The following is a 22,482-nucleotide window of genomic DNA, read 5'->3' as shown; positions in this document are numbered from 1 at the left end:
CTTCAGGGTATCTAAATCATTGGAAAGAGGTTTATTTTCCAGTAGTGGGCGCCTTCTCTTTCCTCATCAGATTCCCCTCGCCAATCTATGTTGGTAGGGCACCCCCTCCAGCATCATATGATGTCCCTTCTTCTTTCTTCTTTCTTCTTCCTGTATAGCCTTGATCTTTTTCCTCTTGCTTTCTTCTTTGGATTTAATCTTCCTCTTTGAATTGTTTAGTCTAATGTTGTCCTTTACCTCTGTCACCGTCACAGAGGTGCAGGTGAGGGCGGTGGTGGAGTAAGAGGTGGTGAGATCTTTAGTCGTCTTTGACTGCTTGCCATCTTTAACTGCTGTTTTTTGTCATTGTGATGTTCTTTTGTTCTTTTTGCTACCCATGATGACTGTACTAAAGAGTAATATGTACTAGCTAAAGTAATAGATTGCAATGAGAGCTCATGAGACATGCGTACTTTCCTTTTCAGAGCTAGCCGGTAACTAACGCTTAGTTTCGCACAAAGTTGGCGAAATATTCTCCCTCCACCTTCCTCCCTTCCCCTCCACAATCGTATTGGCCGTTGATACACTGGGCAAGTGTAAATTCAATCAAATTTCAACGTTATTCGCTGCGCCTGAAGGTCCTAAGTGGCACGCCTCCTTCTAGTGTGGGTTGCGCCTTTAAATCTGTCCCTTTAATCCTCACCCAGGACCTTTAAATTGCGCGCGGCTGGAAAATTATTTGTCGGGATTTATTTCTAAGTGGTATACGAACATTTTGAACACAGTTTTGAAAAATGCCATATCTTGACCAAATTCACCCCCCCAGGTGTCGCGTACCCCCTTAAGTCAATCACTGGAACAACATTTGGACAAAACAAAGAAACTAATGCAACAATATACAAACAATGCATACGCTCAGTGATGAATTATTTGAGTCCTGCATGGGCTCCTAATCTCAGTGAGACACACCACAACACCCTTCAAATCATACAAAACAAAGCCCTAAAAACAATTACAGGCTGCACAAATACAACACCATGAAACAAAAGTCCTCAAAGTCATGGACCACCTCGACATGAGAGGCACACAAACACTTGCTGCAGCCACCACAAACACATCACACCCGCTACACTACATAGCAGAACACCCACACACACCAAGAAACATTAAAACAACACCCAAAGACCTGTATCACACACAGATACTCTCTTCTCTTCCTCCACAACCACCAAATACCAGTCTCCGGAAACATATTCATAATCATATCACTCACCGCTCCATTAACACACTGAAAGACAACACACTGCTGCATGCCAGACCCCCTGATATCCACCCTTCTGAATCATCTCTCCCACGAAAGGACAGAGTCCACCTGGCTAGACTGCGGTGCAGCCACCACCCAGCACTTCTAAGCTACCAGAAGAGGCTGGATGACTGCATTGTGAACAGCTGCCCAGGATGTAACACTTCACCCCATACCATACAACAAATAATGGAAGACTGCATTATACACAATCATGCACGCAAACAACACAACATACACTCTATAAAGGATTTGTGGGAAAACCCAGTTTCGGCTGTAGCATTCCTTGGGGAGACGGGACTGCTCGGACAGACAGTCTAGGGAATGACAACAACAACAACAACTAGGACGGCATTTTGAACAATGTTGATGGATGTATGTACTACTGAAAGTGTTGTAGCCACTGCATCGGGGAGGGCTCTAACTTTGATGGTCCCTCCTGTACGACATTTCCTGAACACAAGGCAGTGATGTACGCAGTCTCTCCACAGCGGTAACAGTTGACACAGCCACTGCAATCTCTTCTCTGTCCCATCCTCTCTAGGCAATCTTGAGCCAAGTGGTTTGGCATGTTGCAGTTGTAGCAGATGTATTCTAGTGTCACTGGACGGCAGGGTGCCAATTGTTGCACATTTGCAGCAGCTGTTGTGTCATCCTCTTGTCAGTAGCACTTGTGCATGGCTGAGTATCTGGGTCAGCATCATGTCCTCAATGTGGGTTCTTGCTTGGAGCAGTTGATAAACTGTGTCTGGGAGGCCAGAGACAAAGGTACAAGTGAGGGTTGAGTTGCTCCTATCACCAAACTAAGACAGTAGGTGATCCAGTTTGGCAAGGTACACATGCACTGTGTACTTTTTATGTCGACCAGTAAACAACTTGTAATCCACAAACCGGTCTACAGAAAATGCTGAATATAAGGCAGTTTTTATTTTCCTGGCATCCTTCTTGTTTTCACTCAACTGTTGGTAGACAGCATATGCCCCACCAGCAAGTTGTAGAGGTGCCATGGTTGCAATGTCCATAATGTTCCTTAGTTGGCACACAAGTTCAAGCTTTTGAAACCACTCTGCCACTGGCTGTGAAAAGCTGTCAAATTCATGGATTATCCATATATCAAACATCTCCATCATTTCACAGCCTAAATAGCGTGTGTTAATTGAAAGTCGGTAGCTTTTTCTTCTCTTTAATTCTGGCTGCACAGTGATTACAGCAATGAACAACAGTAGTAAGCAAACATGCTGCAACCTCCATAACAAAATTCCTTCTGCCAGAGTCGTGCCTGTCACCTCTACATGTGCTACCTGATGTGATGGCAGCGCTACTCATGGGGTCAGCAGTAGTCATAATGATGTGTCACAGCTACAGTGACAGCAGCACCCTTGGCAGTGACAGTTGTAATGATGCATCATGCAACTACACAAACCAAAATTCTCTCTGTAGAACTGTACATTAAAATGATAGACACACACCTCCGTGCAAGAGGCCTTAATCTCACCTATCCATCTCAATATATAACACAAGCACAACCAACAGAATGCAATGAAATATACACATCTGCAGCATGCTACTCACACATATATGAAAACCTACCAACTTTACCACACAGCACAACCCCACAAAAACATATGCACTCAAGATCACAAAATAAACACTCCAATATTGTCATTCAAACTCTTTACTTCAACAAACTACTCCAGGCATCAGCCCTACAGAGAAATTCTTGCCAAGAACTACACAGGCAAGGCTGCATTCATGCCATCATCCAGTTTTAAGACCATATGATAGGCTTAGCCAAAGAAGCAAATTTCCCAAGATGCACTCACCACACAAAAGACACCAAACACCTCATTCTACATTGCCCTGCATTAGCTTTACCCTGACTGCAACTCTGTATCTCTTCTTTGAATGACCTCTGGGCCAATCCAGTTGCTGTTTTCCAGTTACTTGGGAACTGTGGGTCTCCAGCAAGAGACACTTGTGGTCACTGATTGGTTGATTGATTGACTATATAGCTCAGATGCAGACACCACATAGAAGACTCCAAACATAATTCTACCCTGCCTAGCATTAATACAACACTGACAGTTGGCCAACCTAGGTGTCATTGCTAAACCCCTTGGAACCATAGGTCACCAGTAAGAGACTTAATAGAATTAAGGAATTGAACCTAGTCTTTGCCATAGTTCCTTTCACTTTGTATTCAACCTTTTGTTAAAACTGACAATCATTTCTCCAGATCGCAAGCAAAGTACCACAAGTTATGATGAGATGAAGAAAAAAGGTGGGTCAGGGTCACTGACACGAAGAGGATCTTTAGAACGTCGCAGTTTTAATGAGAAAAGAAGAAGCTGGTCACCTGAGGAATTTGGAGCATGTTTAGATTCTTTCCGCCCAGTTACTCTTACAGTCTCATCATTCTTTAAGCAGGTTTGTGCTCTTTTACAATATCTTCAAATTTGCAAAACTCCTGTGCATTTTACAACCAGGACATACACAAAAACATATACTGGTAGTAAGACTTCATTTACATGTATGTTTGCAACCTGTCAGGGTCTCCTGATACAGTAGAACCCTGTTTATCCAGTATTCTGAACTGTGGCACACTCAAAACAGTGGCAAAATTTTGACCTTCCAAAAATATAGTATAAAATTATTTAAAATGTAAAAAAATGTAATGCCATGTATGTTTAAATTGCCTGCACCGCCAGGTGGTGCTGGCTGTTAAACCTTTTGTGCGAAGCAGGGTTGCCAGGTTGGCATTTTAAATACCAACTAACTCAAATCTGGCAATTTTTATTTGTGCCTGGCATTCAAAATTTGATATATTTTAAGATTCTGGCATTTTTTTGAAAATACAGTATTACAGGTAGTTCTCGATATATGCGAATTCGCGTGTATGCAATTCAAGAATTTGCACCACTTTTCGATATGTGCGGGGATATATTCGAAGATATGCAATTTGACCAAAAAAAAAAAAAGAAATAAAAATAGTTGCGGCCGATTATTTTTTTCAAAATACCTATTATATATTTGAAGTTGGTGCGCATAAAGCCGTGTGGTAACACTGGCTGCATCAGCTAGGTAGAGCTGGCATCACTGCGGCGTTATCACAACAACAACACCGGCAGCTGTACAGACGGCATCGTCTTAGGCATCCTTCCTGTTTCATAGGCCAAACCATTGTCTTTCTGCAGGTAATTAAGCTTTTTTGATACACAAATTAATTATTTTTTTCACAAACAAATTAATTTTTGATACTTATTACTGCCCCAATTAATTTCGTCAATTTTCACTCTCTGCAAGAATTATCGTTTATTCTCCGCACTGGATAAACTCTAAGCAGTAAGCCTGCCTGTGTATCTCCAGAGCACATCAACAGTCAGTTTAAAGGTCAGATATCAACAGATATACCATTCACTAAAAATCATCGAAAAAGTACTTTTTAAAAGCATACAAATAAAGTTTTTACCTATTACAGAAGAATTTATTCAGAAAATTCACTTTTAATTGCGCCTCGCATACCACTTTTCCGAAGTCTAGCTATTCAGAATAACAATATTGTTTGTTTGGCAACTGTGACGTCACGAACGCGGAATTCCCCGAACCTTTCCCGAAGCGCACGGGCGGAATGTTTCGAATAGCAGACGACGCAATGAAATGAAGACAAAACTGTTTTTTGCCAAATTTGATAAGATGTAGATGGTGGAATTATATAGAATACTGTCAGTATGTTTTTTGATGTACATTAAACTGTAAATACAAAAAGTTATGGAAGTCTTGATATCTATCAAGACTTCCATAACTTTATGTATTTACAGTTTAATGTACATCAAAAAACATACTGACAGTATTCTATATAATTCCACCATCTACATCTTATCAAATTTGGCAAAAAACAGTTTTGTCTTCATTTCATTGCGTCGTCTGCTATTCGAAACATTCCGCCCGTGCGCTTCGTGAAAGGTTCGGGGAATTCCGCGTTCGTGACGTCACAGTTGCCAAACAAACAATATTGTTATTCTGAATATCTAGACTTCGGAAAAGTGGTATGCGAGGCGCAATTAAAAGTGAATTTTCTGAATAAATTCTTCTGTAATAGGTAAAAACTTTATTTGTATGCTTTTAAAAAGTACTTTTTCGAGCAATATGATGATTTTTAGCGAATGGTATATCTGTTGATATCTGACCTTTAAGCGTAGCAAGCAGTCTGAAATGTGAATTGTAAACAGACTGATTTTTCAAACAGCTGAAGAAAATACGCTTGGCGAAATAAGTGATGTTTACGGTAGCATCTTTTCCCGAGGTTAATACTTACATGCTAAAATGTATGTAAACATATATGAGATGCAGTATGTAAGCCCTTTGCCAAAATAAAATATGTAAAAAAAAAAAAAAAGAAAAAAAAAAAAATCAATCCGAGTTGAGAACGTATCCCCCTTTTTCCCATAGGTTCAATAGTTCGATATATGCGAATTCGTTATATGCGGGGGGTCCGCGGAACGGAACCCCCGCATATAACGAGAACTACCTGTATATTAGTTGAATATCTGGAAATTGTGACTGTACAAAAATCCTTAGGAATTTTAGAATCAAAGCTGTTCAACCCCCCCCCCCTACCTGTCTGATGTGTTATGTTGCCCTGGCTATTCAATTTATACATGGATGCGGTGGTGCGAGAGGTAAATGCAAGGGTGGTGGGTCATGGATAGATGTTTAAAAAAATGGAGAAAAATGGGAGGTGAGCCAGCTGATGTTTGTGGACGACACTGCACTTGTAGCAGGATCAGAGGAGGGATTGAGGAAGTTGGTGACAGAGTTTGGGAGAGTGTGTGACAGAAGAAAGTTGAAGATAACTGTAGGTAAAAGTAAGGTGATGAGATGTACAAGGGGTGAAAGTGGCAGCAGACTGGAAGTGAGCATTAAGGGAGAGTGACTGGAGGAAGTGGATAGTTTTAGATAATTGGGTGTGAATGTGGCAGGAAAGGGTGGAATGGAGGTGGAGGTAGAATGCAGATTGAGAGAAGCAAGTAAATGCCTTGGTGGATTAAAAAGTGTAATGAGGAATAGACATCTGGGAATGGATGCTAAGAGGAGATTGTATGAAGGAGTGATTGTGCCAACAGCACTGTATGGGACAGAAACATGGAACATAAGAGAGGAAGAGAGAAGGAGTTTGAATGTATTTGAGATGAGGTGTCTGAGAAATATGATGGGGGTTACTAGGCTAGATAGAGTGAGAAATGAGGAGGTGAGGAGGAGAACTGGGGTGGAAAGGGAGTTGTTGTTGTTGTTGTCGTTCCCTAGACTGTCTGTCCGAGCAGTCCCGTCTCCCCAAGGAAGGCCACAGCCGAAACTGGGTTTTCCCACAAATCCTTTATAGAGTGTATGTTGTGTTGTTTGCGTGCATGATTGTGTATAATGCAGTCTTCCATTATGTGTTGTATGGTATGGGGTGAAGTGTTACATCCTGGGCAGCTGTTCACAACACGGTCGTCCAGCCTCTTCTGGTAGCTTAGAAGTGCTGGGTGGTGACCGCATCGCAGTCTGGCCAAGTGGACTCTGTCCTTACGTGGGAGAGAGGATTCAGAAGGGTGGATATCAGGGGGTCTGGCATGCAGCAGTGTGTTGTCTTTCAGTGTGTTAATGGAGCGGTGAGTGATATGATTATGAATATGTTTCCGGAGGCTGGTATTTGGTGGTTGTGGAGGAAGAGAAGAGAGTATCTGTGTGTAATAAAGGTCTTTGGGTGTAGTTTTAATGTTTCTTGGTGTGTGTGGGTGTTCTGCTATGTAGTGTAGCGGGTGTGATGTGTTTGTGGTGGCTGCAGCAAGTGTTTGTGTGCCTCTCATGTCGAGGTGGTCCTTGACTTTGAGGACTTTTGTTTCATGGTGTAAATGGTCTGTAGGTGATGTATTTGTGCAGCCTGTAATTGTTTTTAGGGCTTTGTTTTGTATGATTTGAAGGGTGTTGTGGTGTGTCTCACTGAGATTAGGAGCCCATGCAGGACTCGCATAATTCATCACTGAGCGTATGCATTGTTTGTATATTGTTATATTAGTTTCTTTGTTTTGTCCAAATGTTGTTCCAGTGATTGACTTAAGTGCGTTAAGTCTAGGTGTGCATTTGTTTTTTATGTTTGTGAGGTGTTGTTTGAAAGACATGGATGTATCGTATGTTACACCAAGAATTTTCGGTGTGTTTGTGTGTGGTATTAGAGTGTTGTTGATGTAGAGATGAGGTATGTATTTGTGTTCTTTTGTCCAGTTGGTGAGAAGTGTTGCTGTAGATTTGGTTGGAGCTATTTTGAGTCTGTTTGTGATGAACCATGTGTTGAGTGTGTCAAGGTAAGGCTGGATTATTTCTGCAGCTTTGTCTGTGTTACGATGTGTGCATGTGATTGTTATGTCGTCTGCGTAGGAAGAGATTTGTATTTCTGAGGTGTCTGGCGTGGGTAAGTCATGCATGTATAGATTAAATAATGTGGGGGATAGAACTGAGCCCTGTGGTACTCCGTTCTTAGTGTTTCTGATGTGCGATGATTGGCCATTATATGACACATGAGCATTCCTGCCTGCCAGATAATTGGCCAGCCATCTTTTGGTGTTATTGTGCATGTCTGTGTTATATATTTTATTTGTTAGGTTGTGGCGGGGGATAGCATCAAAAGCTTTACTAATGTCCAATGTTATAAGAAGTGTTCTGTGGTGGGGCCTATCTGAATTGATGCCATCTAAAATTCTTTGTGTGAGGTTTGTCAGAAGAGTGTTTGTGGAGTGTAGTGGCCTAAAACCGTGTTGTGAGTCAGCAAGGGGAATATATGGTGTGACAAGTTTAAGTATTAGGCGTTCAATGACTTTAGAGGGGGTGCAGAGAAGTGTGATTGGGCGGTGCGATGTTGGGATTGTTGGGTCTTTGTTCGGTTTGGGAATGGTGATTATTTTACCATGCTTCCAGATGTCGGGTATAGTGTTGTGTGAATAGCTGTAGTTTGCAATGTTTGTGAGTGCGTGTATACCTTGCGGTCCAATGTGTTTTAGGTGGATGTTGCTTATGTTATCAGGGCCACAGGCAGATGAGTGCTTGAGACTATGCATTATGAGTTTTGTCTGACTGTCTATGAAGGGTGTATAGTCTGAGTCTGTGGGAAAGTCTTTCTTACGTCGAATGGTGCGTCGGTCGTCAGGGTGAGATGTAAGATGGCTCGTCTGTGCAAAATGACGTATGAGTGTGTTTGCTTGTTGTCTGTTTGAGGGTAGATTATCTGTTGTTGTGATTATTGCTGCGTGAGAGCGTGTAGTGTTAGTGTTGGATAGTGTGATGCTGTTGAGTGTTTTGTACAATGGAAAGGGAGTTGGGAGATAGGGTTGATGAAAGAGTATTAGGATGGTTTGGACACATGGAAAGAAATAGTGAAGAAAGACTAGTAAAATAGGTATGGAAGGCAGATGTGGAAGGAGTGAACATGAGGGGGCGACCTAGGATGAGATGGATGGGGTGAAAGGGGCTTTGGGGAAGAGGGGAATGTCTGTTGAGGAAGGACAGGAGAGGACAGAAGACAGGGGTGAATGGAGAATGGTTGTATATGGATGAGTTGTGATGCATGAGGTGGAAAGGGTGGGGGGATGGGGGGTGAGGTATGTGTGAGAAAAATTTGACGCAGCCCGAAGGGATTTCTCCCCGTCTTTTCCTTTTCTGCATGAGGGGATGGAGAGGGGGATTGCCAAATTAACCTCTTCACTCCGGGGCACATCGCACGTCTGGCAGCATTAGCTGCCCGACGTGCGATGTTGCGTCATAATAATCGCATTATAAAAAATAAAGTCGGTGCTCAATCGTTCGTTCTCTTTCACCCGTGAATTTTGATAACCATAGAAAATATGATGAAACCAGTTTAGAGAGAATGGAGGTTACGTAGGTACGACTACAATAGATATAATCAAGACGCCGACGTCGGCATCCTCGCGTACCCACTTGCTCCTCATGACGCCTACGTAGGCATCACCGTATGGAAGTGGTTAATGAAGCAGCCTTGCTGTGGATGTGCTGTGTCTTGCAACACTGCTTCTGACCCAAGGCAGTGGACAAGATGCAAGGATGACCCATCATCCAGGAGGTGCCAAGATAAGAGGGAGGGAAGAGGGTGGAGGGGAGTGGAGTGTACTAGGGATGGAATGGGTGGGAATGGTTTTTATGCCTTTGTTTTTTGGCTACCTCCCATGTAAGGGGGAAAAAGCCTTTGGTATATATATGTATGTATGTATTTTTGCTGTTTGCCAAGCTGTATCTTTTGCGGCATTGCTCCTAGAGGACAAAATCTAAAATGGCCACCATTATTATAAATGGTGGAGAATGGTTGTATATGGATGATGTTGTGATTGCATGAGGAGGAATGGGCGGGGGATTGGGGGGTGGGGTAGTATGTGTGAGTAAATTTTGACGCAGCCCGAAGGGATTTCTCCCCGTCCTCTCCTTATATGCAAGGGGGGACGAAGAGGGGGGTCGCCAATTAAATGAAGCGGCCTTGCTGTGGATGTGCTGTGTCTTGCGTCACTGCTTCTGACCCAGGGCGGTGGGCAGGGTGCAGGGATGACCCGTCATCCAGGAGGTGCTCAGATGAGAGGGAGGGGGGAGGGGTGTGGAGTGTATTTAGGGATGAAATGGGTGGGAGTGTTTTTTATGCCTTTCCCTTTTTGGCTACCTCCCTTGTAAGGGGGAAAAAGCCTTGGTATATGTATGTATGTATTATTATAAATAAAGCATATTTTGAAGAATTGCTTAAAATAATGATTAATGGATATAATGCATTGTACGAAGTCTGTAATATACATATTCATAATAGAATATGTAAAATGTCCATGTTTTTGTGTAAATAAAGTATCATAAACAGTGAAAATCCAAAATGGCCACCGTTTTATTGAACACATTGAAGAATGATATTGCTGTTGACCCAAAACGAATTCAGAGATACCATGGCTGCCTTTTTAGAATCTAATGTAAACCCCAACTTCAAATACTGGTGGAGTTACATGAATATGGTCGAGATACTTGTGATGTTCACCCGTGCCCAGAGGGAAGGAGGCAATTGGGAACTTCACTTGCATGTCTTTCAGTGAATGCTTCCCTACTTCATGAGATATGATCACACAAACTATACATGCTGTGGCACAATTTACATAAATTAGATGCACCACCTTCCTCCAGAAGTTAAGAGAGAATTTGATGCTGGAAACTTTGTTGTGAAGTGTACCAACCAAAGGTTCTGTCAGGTTGATCCTGACCAAAGTCAAGAATGGCTGAATGGTATCGGGAAGAAGAGAGGTGGAATCATAGGCGTAACTAAAACATCATCTGCACTATGTAGATGGGGACTCTCTTACAACCTACGGTCACATGTCTCCAACGACACAAGAGCTGTCTATGGCCTGGATTGTGATGATGACTACTCACACAATGAATCTTTCAAAGAAAGTCAAACACAAGACAGCCGTGATGAGCAGTCTTCTGGCAGCACCGAAGTCATTCAAGCTATTCTCAGATGAGGCATGTGACGATCTGCAGAACATTGTAACCAAGGACATTGCCACAAAGGAAATTGAAAATGACCTACTAGGTGCACACTCAAAAGGACAGGAGAAGTTGAACAACTTCATCCAAGAGAGGTTCGTTGTTCCACAACCAAGACAAGTCAAGTTCCAAGATCCTATACCTAAAAACAAGGCACTCTCATTTGCTTCACTCTATAAAGTGAAACACAAAGAATCCAGACAGAAAGGTATTGAGAAGTCCATTAACCTCTTCACTCCAGGGCACATCGCACGTCTGGCAGCATTAGCTGCCCGACGTGCGATGTTGCGTCATAATAATTGCATTATAAAAAATAAAGTCAGTGCTCAATCGTTCGTTCTCTTTCACCCGTGTATTTTGATAACCATAGAAAATATGATGAAGCCAGTTTAGAGAGAATGGAAATTATGTAGGTACGACTACAATAAATATAATCAAGATGCCGACGTCGGCATCATCGAGTACCCACTTGCTCCTCATGCTGCTTACGTAGGCATCACCGTATGGAAGTGGTTAAAGCAGATAGGAAAATTTTCCAGTGCTTGATCCCTGCCGATGAAAGTGGTTGACGTGTAAACCTATTGGAAATACTGATGCATGAACTTTTAACAGTCCCACAGACTCTAGCTGAGACAAACGGTAGAGTTGATCTGGATGAAAAGCAGACTTTGCTCAAGTACTCATATCAGGAATACAGTGTCCTCCCAGCATAGGCATTGCAGACCTTGGGGAAACAGCAACACTTATAATTGATGGTCAAGCATTGGTTTGTTCCATTGGGAAACCACACAAAACAGCCACATTTGGAGACCTTGCTGACGTATTCATTAGAGCTTTTCTTCAAGGTGGGACACTTTTTATACAAAATGATGTAGTGTTTGACAGATACTATGAGAAGTCCATCAAAGAGGGAACAAATACTCAGCATGGTCAGTGAGCAGTGGCAATCCGACATTTGTTTGAAGGCAGGAATGTTCCACTTCCAGGAAATTAGGACACTTTCACTGCACACCCTGAAAACAAGAGAGACTTGGCCAAATTCCTCTCACATCAACTGATGCTGCAGGCTCCAGCAAACAAAACTGTTGTGGTATCTGGTGGATTCGTCGATGAAAAACATGTGGAATCATCAGATCCAGAAGTGAATACAGATAAACTTAAAGCTCGGCCCGAAGGGATTTCTCCCCGTCCTCGCCTTATATGCAAAGGGGGACGGAGAGGGGGGGTCGCCGATTAAATGAAGCGGCCTTGCTGTGGATGTGCTGTGTCTTGCGACACTGCTTCTGACCCAGGGCGGTGGGCAGGGTGCAGGGATGACCCGTCATCCAGGAGGTGCTCAGATGAGAGGAAGGGTGGGAGGGGTGTGGAGGGTATTTAGGGATGAAATGGGTGGGAGTGTTTTTATGCCTTTCCCTTTTTGGCTACCTCCCTTGTAAGGGGGAAAAAGCCTTGGTATATGTATGTATGTATGAAGAGTTTGAATGTGTTTGAGATGAGGTGTCTGAGAAGTATGATGGGGGTTACTAGGCTAGATAGAGTGAGAAATGAGGAGGTGAGGAGAAGAACGGGGGTGGAAAGGGAGTTGGGAGATAGGGTTGATGAAAGAGTATTAGGATGGTTTGGACACATAGAAAGAAATAGTGAAGAAAGACTAGTAAAAGAGGTATGGAAGGCAGATGTGGAGGGAGTGAACATGAAGGGATGTCCTAGGATGAGGTGGATGGATGGGGTGAAGGGGGCTTTGGGGAAGAGGGGAATGTGTGTTGAGGAAGGACGGGAGAGGACAGAAGACGGGTGAATGGAGAATGGTTGTATATGGATGATGTTGTGATGCATGAGGTGGAATGGGCAGGGGGATGGGGGGTGAGGTAGTATGTGTGAGCAAAATTTGACGCAGCCCGAAGGGATTTCTCCCCGTCTTCTCCTTTTATGCATGGGGGGACGGAGAGGGGGGGTTGCCGATTTAATGAAGCGGCCTTGCTGTGGATGTGCTGTGTCTTGTGACACTGCTTCTGACCCAGGGCAGTGGACAAGGTGCAGGGATGATCCGTCATCCAGGAGGTGCTAAGATAAGAGGGAGGGTGGAGGGGTGTGGAGTGTATTCAGGGATGGAATGGGTGGGAATGATTTTATGCCTTTTCCTTTTTGGCTACCTACCTTGTAAGGGGGAAAAAGCCTTGGTATATGTATGTATGTATGTATGAAGAGGCAGACACAAGAATAATTCTGCACTGTATGCAAAATGAAGCCTCTAGCATTGTGATAGCTGCACATGACACAGATGTCTACTTGCACATTTCCACAAAATTCCCAGTGACAAAATTTGGATGAAGGCAGGAACAGCTGCAAACAGGAAGTATATTTCTATATATACCACTGGAATGGCTTGCTTTTGATAAAAATAAGATAATATCAGTTATAGCATTTTACGTCATCACTGGTAGTGACACAACTTCATACCTCTTCAGGCATGGAAAGAAAACTTGCTGGAAAGTGTTTCTAGAACACTCTTGCCTTTTTGAAGGACTAGGTCAAGGTGAACTCGATGATGCAACAAAGAAGAATGCTGAATTATTCATATGTAAGTTGCACAATGTCCCCAAAGTCATAACAGTCAACAAGGCACATGAAATCCTGTTTGTGAAATCCAGTGCTCCAGAGTCTCTTCCTACAGCAGGTGATACCCTTTCATTTCACATTCAAAGAGCTCACTATCAAACAGCTATGTGGCAAGAGATGAATGAACAGTATCCAGAGGTACCTGAACCAGAGACAATGAGATTGAGGATGGAAGGTGCATCAGTGGTGCCATTGCTGATTTCCCTACCCCCAGTCCCAGTCTGGAAATAATCACCTGAAACTGTGTTAACAATGCAAATGTAAAAAGTCTTAGTTGTGTTGCACAGCAGCATGCAAATGTAGAACATTTGATGATGATTGTAGCAATGTCAAAGCCCAACAGTGAAACTGTGTAAAACACATTGCCAATATACCTGTTCATCAATTTGCAATCTGCAACTTTTATTTTCAAGTGTAATTTTGGTGTTATGTTGATATTTTTGTTATTTAATGATGATGATTGATGGTCATGTTGATAATGACTATCATGATGATGGTGGTGTTTGACCCATTGAACATGTTGAATTGATTCCTGTACCGTAAACTTTTGTTAATACTGTCAGGTAGTAATGTTTAAATGTGCTGTCAGTCATCTTGGATTTATGTTTACATTTCTTGCTTAAGAGAACAGTTATGTCAATAAGATAATGAATGTACATTGGCCTTTTTGTAGATATTAATAAGGTTTTACAGTCTTCATAATGATATATGGAGAAGGTAACCCTTGCAAAAATTGTTTTTGAGTTTAAGACATTCATCATGGATTTACCCATCTGGCAGTGTTAGAGCTTATTTGTCAACTTTTACTCCAAAATGCCTGGTGTTGTCCTAATACCTGAAAACCGGATTAGTCTATATGGTCACAAATAGCACGGTTATTTGGTGGATGAGCGCAACTGCACTAATCAAAATCCCATAATTGGAACAATTGGTTATATGGTAAAAATTGATTTGGTGGGTGGATGGCTTTGAATTTAAATGTTAAACTTTTTATATATATGTTAGGTAAAGTAAAATTTGCCTTTATTTAATTTTTATATACATACGTACATACATATACCAAGGCCCCTTCCCCCCTACAAGGGAGGTAGCCAAAAAGGAAAAGGCACAAAATCATTCCCACCCATTCCATCCCTGAATACACTCCACACCCCTCCACCCTCCCTCTTATCTTAGCACCTCCTGGATGACGGGTCATCCCTGCACCTTGTCCACTGCCCTGAGTCAGAAGCAGTGTCGCAAGACACAGCACATCCACAGCAAGGCCGCTTCATTAAATTGGTGACCCCCCCCTCTCCGTCCCCCCATGCATAAAGGAGAAGACGGGGAGAAATCCCTTCGTGCTGCGTCAAATTTTACTCACACATACTACCTCACCCCCCCATCCCCCTGCCCATTCCACCTCATACATCACAACATCATCCATATACAACCATTCTCCATTCACCCCTGTCTTCTGTCCTCTCCCGTCCTTCCTCAACAGACATTCTCCTCTTCCCCAAAGCCCCCTTCACCCCATCCATCCACCTCATCCTAGGACATCCCTTCATGTTCACTCCCTCCACATCTGCCTTCCATACCTCTTTTACTAGTCTTTCTTCATTCATTCTTTCCATGTGTCCAAACCATCCTAATACTCTTTCATCAACCCTATCTCCCAACTCCCTTTCCACTCCAGTTCTCCTCCTCACCTCCTCATTTCTCACTCTATCTAGCCTAGTAACCCCCATCATACTTCTCAGACACCTCATCTCAAACACATTCAAACTCCTCCTCTCTTCCTCTCTTATATTCCATGTTTCTGCCCCATACAGTGCTGTTGGCACAATCACTCCTTCATATAGTCTCCTCTTAGCATCCATTCCCAAATGTCTATTCCTCATTACACTTTTTAAACCACCAAGGCATTTACTTGCTTCTCTCAATCTACATTCTACCTCCACCTTCACTCCACCTTTTCCTGCCACATTTGCACCCAAGTATCTAAAACTATCCACTTTCTCCAGTCGCTCTCCCTTAATGCTCACTTCCAGACTACTGCCACTTTCACCCCTTGTACATCTCATCACCTTACTTTTACCCACATTTATCTTCAGCTTTCTTCTATCACACACACTCCCAAACTCTGTCACCAACTTACTCAATCCCTCCTCCGATCCTGCCACAAGCGCATTGTCGTCCACAAACAACAGCTGGCTCACCTCCCACTTTTCTCCATTTTCTTTAACCATCTCCAATCCCTGACCATTATTCATACCAAAGCAAATCAATGCACTGTCCCTACCTTATTTCTATGGGGAAGCATTTTTTACTTTGGTTTGGCATAACTTGGCATTTTTTCTCAATTTTTTTTTAGCATTTTTACCTTTTTACAACCTGGCAACCCTGGCACGTAGCCATTCAGTTTCCCACCTACACCCACCCACGCAACAACAATAGGTGTTTTGTGCTCCATATTTCATCCTTCCTGCTGTTATTAGTGGACTGTGTGAACATTTATCTGGCATAAATATGGTGGGCAAAGGCCAATGCATTGTTAAGGCAAAGGATAAGCATAAAATAAAAGTATTAACACTGAAACAGAAATACAAAATTTGTAAACGTATAGAAAAAAATGAGTCAAGGCACAGTTTGAGGGAAGGATTTGGCTGTTCTTCATCAACAATTTATGACATAAAATTCCAAAGTGAAAAGTTGAAGGAATTCTTTGTGAAAACTGAGGATGTGAAAGGGATGGAGAATAGGCAAATGCTTCAAAAACCAGCATTGGAAGTGCTGGATACAGCAGTATTTGAGTGGGTTAAAGGTGAGTGGGCTTGGGGTGCATGTCTGTCAGGGCCGTTGATGGTTGAGAAAGCCTAGGAGATTTATGAAGAGTTAGGGATAGACAATGTGTATTTTCACAAGGTTGGTTGGCTAGGTTTAAAGTGCATCATGGAATAAGGAAACTAGATATTGGGGAAAAACTCTCTGCAAATATCCTCTCCACCAATGTATACAAAGACATTTTTATAGCTCTGATAGAAGAACAGAGTTTGACACCCAAGCAAATTTATCACTGATGAAACTGATCTTTTTTAGCGATGTTTACCCAGATCTATGTTGGCTTGTAGTTCCAAGAAAGTGGCACCAGGGTTTAAATGGAATAAAGAAAGAATAACAGTTATGTGTTGTGGTAATGTCTCTGGCAAGCAGAGGGTTAAATTATTGGTTGTGGATGAATATGCAAAACCATAATGTCTGAAAGATATTGTTCACCTATCTGTACATTACATTCATCAGAGTAATGCAGGATGGATGACAAGATCTTCAAGAATGGGTTCTTTCATATGTTTGTGCCATCTGTCAAAGATAATCTCAAAGAAAAAGACCTCCCTAAGACATCTAAAGTAGTTCTCCTATTGGATGATAGTAGTGTATCTCCCTGCTGAAGAGTTAGTGTCAGGAAATATTTTTGCTGTTTATCTTCCACCTCATGTGACCAGCATTATTCAGCCTATGGACCAGGGTGTGATACAAAATATGAAGATATTTTATCACAAAAGTTTCATGAAGAAGGTACTTCAGTCAGAGCACAATATTGTTAACATAAAGAAGAAATTTACTCTTAAAGACATGATTTTTTTTTATTGCATTGGCCTGGAAGGATGTAAAGGAATGAACCCTATATAGATGTTGGCAAAAGTTGTTGCCGCAGGTTCTAGAGTTTGTCGCAGATGAATTCCTAGGCATTGAAGAGGTTGAAATGGCAGAACAGCAGAATTCTGACAAATTATGTGAGGTGATTGTAAACCTGTTCGGTACTAGAGTGCCAGAAGAAGAGGTAGAAGAGTGGATTCATGTGGATAAGGATGCACTAGTGACATGCACATTCACCAATGAAGATATAATAAATGCTATTCGTGATAGGGGCCAAAAGAAAGCTGAGCCTGAGAGTGAGATATAAGTGACTCTGAGCCACCTCTGACTATTAGGGAGGGCTTAAACTCTAGAAAATTTGATCAAATTTGCCAAATGTCAGTCATATGTTACATCACAGCAAGTACGCAACCTTAATCAAATGCGTATTCAAATTCAAGAGGCACAGAGGAGCGCCATGAAGTAGACAGACATTAGAAAACTCTTTGCCAAGGCCGTTGCACATTCACATGAGCCAAGGACTTACCTGATGATCCACTCCCATGTAAAACACAAACCAAAACTTTAGTTTAAGGGAGTCTAGTGTTTGTTGTAATAAGGGTGCTGTTTTGGTATGCAATCTCATTTATGGCCTGATCTCAAAAATTAGGATTTTGCTTTGGTATGCGATCCTAACCAACCTAACCTAACCTACCTAACCTACCTAACCTACCTAACCTAACACAACAAACATTTCTTGCTTATTTGTTAGGTTAGGTAGGTTATTTTTTTTTATTTATTTATTTTTTTTTTTTACCTATTTTAAAAATATTGAGATTGCATACCAAAGCAAAATCCTAATTTTTTAGATCATGTCATAAATGAGATCGCATAGCAAAACAGCAAAAAAGATATGATGAACATAGATCACTACTATCAGGTGAGATTGCATACCAAAACAAAAGCATGATTTTGAGATCGCATACCAAAACAGCACCAAAGTATAAATTAGTTCAAAGATAAAACTACAAACAGAGGAAAATCAGTTGTAAAAAAGTACAGTTTAAGTTGATGCAAAGTGCCAGGAATTACGTAAATAACTGCCTTGACCTTGAACTTGAACTTGCCTTTAACTACAATGCCTTCAATAATATAGCTTACAATAAATAATACAATATTCAAGCCTTCTACAATCTGGATTGGTGAGTATGAGTATTTTTTTTTTTTTTTTTCAATGTTTTTCATATTTCTTGTGTTTTCACATGTTTGTAAAAGTATCTTTCAAAACAATGGCAAAACACTTTATCCAGCACCCTGTTTCCCCCATGCTTGCTGGATAAACAGGGTTCTACTGTACCTTATTTAGGTGACATGCACAAAACTAGTCCAGCACTTCCTATAAGGTTTCCCACTGAATTGGGGGCTGTCTACAATACTTTGTGGCAGGCTACAATAAACTAACATTGTCTCTATTTGATTCTGGTTACTAGGTACATTTTGTCATATTAGAATTTATATTACAGTTTTATAATTGATTTTTAAAGTGTGAGAAAAATTCACTTGATATTCAAGTACTGATTAAATGTCTTGCAGCATGACTTTTTAACTTTTCTAATTTTCAGGAGGGAGATAAGCTTCGCGATGAAGACTTTTATAAATTTTTGGCTGACCTGAAGCGTCCATCATCACAACTAAAGAAGAAATGTTTGCCAGGTTTACTAAAACTTGATATTTCCCCTGTGAAGGAGCAGCCTAAATACTGTCTTACTCCAGAACTTGTCAGGTTACACCCCTATCCAGGTGATTTTCTTAATTTTGAACATCAAACACATAAAAATTAACTAGTGAACTTAGACCAGTTTGATCATATAAATTATTTTATGTGAGGAACAAATGTTTGCAATTTGGACATGCAAATTCATTCCTTTTATGCAGGTATCTCGTGTACTGCTGAAATGATGGATAAAAATACCACCACTGTATTCCTTTATATGTCATAGAAGGCAGTTATGATGGAGGGGCTGTAATAATCTCCCACTTTGTAAATTTTACTTGCAAAAACCAAAACAGAGAGAGGGTCTGGGAAGAAGACTTCAACCATAATTGTAGTAATTGGGTCTTTAAATGTGTGACAATGTGGAACAAGGAAGACCAAAAAACAGGAGAATGATAGTATGTTTGTGAGATGAAAGATGGATATTTTAGTATTGAGTGAAACTAAATTGAAAGGGAAAATGAGATTGGGATTGTAGTAGTTATGGTGCTGGTGAATGATGTTTGGTTAAATGTAAATATCAAGGATATACAGACTTGTACATACCAAAAGCCCCCTCCTCCTTATAAGAGGGGTGGCTGAGTCAAAGCACATACCCACTACAACAAATTAAATTGGATGTAATCCCCTTCCCACCTCAGCACCTTGTGTATGAAAAGTCATTCCTGTCCCTTGCCACACTGCTCAGGCCAGAGGTAATGCAGGAAGACAATGGTTCAACAACAAGGCCCAATAGCAGGAGCTGGTCTATCCCCCCCCACCACTTTTTTATGTGAACCTCCCTCCTCAGCAAAATACACCCAAGCCTACATGAATAACCTTGAACAATGGCTCACTAATAACAGAATTGAAGCATCAGCCCAGAAATCAACATTGACATTGCTCACTTTAGACAATCATGGAAAAAAAAAAAAAAAAAAAAAAAAAAAAAAAAATAATAAAACTAAATGGCCAAATCCTTCCATTGGAAAAGAACCTAAAATCTTGGGCTTCACATTTGATACTCTTATGAATATGAGTTCACATATTAAAGACCTGACAGCAAAATTCAACAAGAGATCAAACCCACTTAAATCCATCAGAAGCACAGATTTTAGACAACAGGAAAAAATAGTTACCATCTTCAAGCAATTTATAAAACCCACCCTTGTCTATGCCTCCAGAGCATGAACCAGTTTGCCACTATCTCCAATTGTATAATAGGTGGTGGCTTCAATACCAATTCATTGGCCTGGTATGTCAACAACCCCAACACGGACAGAGAATTTGATCTGCAGACACAACTTGACTCACTGACCACCATGAACAACACTCAAAATCATGCACAATCCCATCAAGCCCTCTACACCCCTTCTTCTCCTCATATCACCTGCTACCCCTGCCTAATCCCAAAGACTTCATGAAAAGTGATCAAAGCCCATGGGCTAGACCACCTTCCAGTCATCATTGCCACCAAAACATGATACACCCCAGTTGGCCACAGACATACACCCCAGTTGGCCACAGACACACATACACCAGTTACAAGAGAGCAAACTGGAAAGCTTTCACTGAAGAGACAGAACAACAATTTGAGACACAAAACAGTACAACAATCATGGACATAGATGCTGCTAACACATTCAGTACAACTGTACAAAATGCAGACAAGAGATACATCCCTAGAGGCAACAGAAAATCTCACAAACCAAATTGCACACAAGAAATCCAAGGCTTCATCAGAGAACACAAAACACTTAAACACAAAACCCCCACACCTATTCCTCAGACCAAATACAAGCACGAAACACTGAGATCAACAACAAAATACATAAAGAAAAAACATAAAATCGGCAAACATTTGTGAACGGACTTAATCATGAAGCAAACACCAGAAAAAATGTACAAGACGCTCAACAACATTACACTATCCTACAGTAACACAACATGTTCTCATGCAGTAATATCCACAACAACAGTCAACTTACCCTTAAACAGACAACGAGCAAATACACTCATAAATAATTTTGCACTGATAAGACCAAGATTAGAGTACTCTGCAACACTATGGACACCCAGTACAAAAAAAGAATGTGAAGAAATTAGAAAGAATCCAAATAACAATGACAAAGATGGTCCCAGCACTTTCAAAATTGACATATGAACAAAGATTGTCTAAACTGGAACTACAAACCCTGGAACAAAGAAGAGAAAGAGGCAATCTATTGGCCATTTACAGGATCATGAAAGGCATGGAAGTCCTTAATAGAGAAGACTTATTAAAGTGGGATAAAAGAAAAACAAGAGGACATGAAAAGAGTGGTGGATGTCTAGAACAAATTGAACGAAACAATAGTGTGTGCAAACACCATACAACAATTTAAGAACAAACTAGATGCTGAAAAATACATAGACGGGTCACTACGATAATAACTCCCCTTCCCGTATAATACAACTAGGTAAGCTAGGTAAATACAGACAATCCATCTCACCACCCTTACCATAAAGATTGATGGATCATTTGATGTAAGAGACTTCCCCATAGAAAGCATATAATCTATAACCTCAAGCAGTTATCCACCTATGGCTCTGACAACATTAGTAACATCTACCTAAAACACCTTGGACCACATGGTATACATGCACTCACCAACATTGCAAACTACAGCTATTCACACAGCACTATATCCGACATCTTGGTGCATGGGAATATTATCACCATCCCCAAACCCAATCACACTTCTTTGCATGCACCCCCTCAAAGTCATAGAATACTTCATACTCGTACTACAACTCATCACACTACATACCCCCCTTGCTGAATCACAACACAGTTTTAGAATATTACACTCTACAAATACTCATCTGATAAACCTCACACAAAGAATTTTTTATGACATTAATTCAGATAAGCCCATACACAGGACACTTCTCATAAAACTAGACATTATTAAAGCTTTTGATGCCCTCCCAGTCAAAATCTTGTGAACAAAACATATAACACAAACATGTACAATAATTCCAAAAAATGGCTAGCCATTTATCTGGCAGGTAGAAATGCCTATAGGTCATATAATGGCCAATTATTGTACACCAGAAACTTTAAGAATGGAATATCACAGCTCAGTTCTATCCTCCACACTCTTTAATCTATACATGCTTGATATACCCACACCTGACACCTCAAAAATACAAATCTCTTCTTATGCAGACAATATAATAATTACCTTCACACATTGTAATGCACACAAAGCTGCAGAAATACTACAGTCATACCTTTACACACACAAAAAAGTACTAAAAAGATTATAAAGAAATTAGAAAGAATACAAAGAGCAATGACAAAGATTGCACCAACACTCTCCAAATTGACATACGAACAAAGATTGTCCAAATTGGAACTACCAACCCTGGAACAAAGAAGAGAAAGAGGAGATCTACTGACTATTTATGGAATTATGAAAGGAATGGAAGTCCTAGATAGAGATAATTTATTAAAGTGGGACAAGAGAAAAACAAGAGGACATAAAAAGAAACTCAGTAAGGATAGTTGAAGAAGAGATCTGAAAAAGAATAGTTTCCCACACAGAGTGGTGGATATCTGGAATAAATTAGATGAGGCAACAGTGTGTGCAAATACTATTCA

The 22,482-nt window shown here is 41.0% G+C and overlaps 1 protein-coding gene across 10 annotated transcripts in view; it reads left to right on the top strand.

The window, feature by feature from the left end:
- Positions 1-22,482, top strand: part of Zir (dedicator of cytokinesis) — a 661,124-nt gene that overhangs the window by 100,855 nt on the left and 537,787 nt on the right. For all 10 annotated transcript variants that reach the window (XR_012967574.1, XR_012967573.1, XR_012967577.1 and 7 more), the window contains exons 9-10: positions 3,519-3,709; positions 18,706-18,883. Coding sequence is in view for 2 of the 10 variants with exons in the window: in XM_076207846.1 (XP_076063961.1) it covers positions 3,519-3,709; positions 18,706-18,883 (369 nt within the window). In the remaining 8 variants the exon portion in view is untranslated. The remainder of the gene's footprint in view (positions 1-3,518; positions 3,710-18,705; positions 18,884-22,482) is intronic.

Source organism: Oratosquilla oratoria, chromosome 24 (assembly GCF_046742065.1).
Source record: "Oratosquilla oratoria isolate Oo_2021 chromosome 24, ASM4674206v1, whole genome shotgun sequence".
Taxonomy (NCBI): Eukaryota; Metazoa; Arthropoda; class Malacostraca; order Stomatopoda; family Squillidae; genus Oratosquilla; species Oratosquilla oratoria.
Note: the sequence above shows the minus strand (reverse complement) of the source record. Positions and strands in the feature narration are given on the sequence as shown.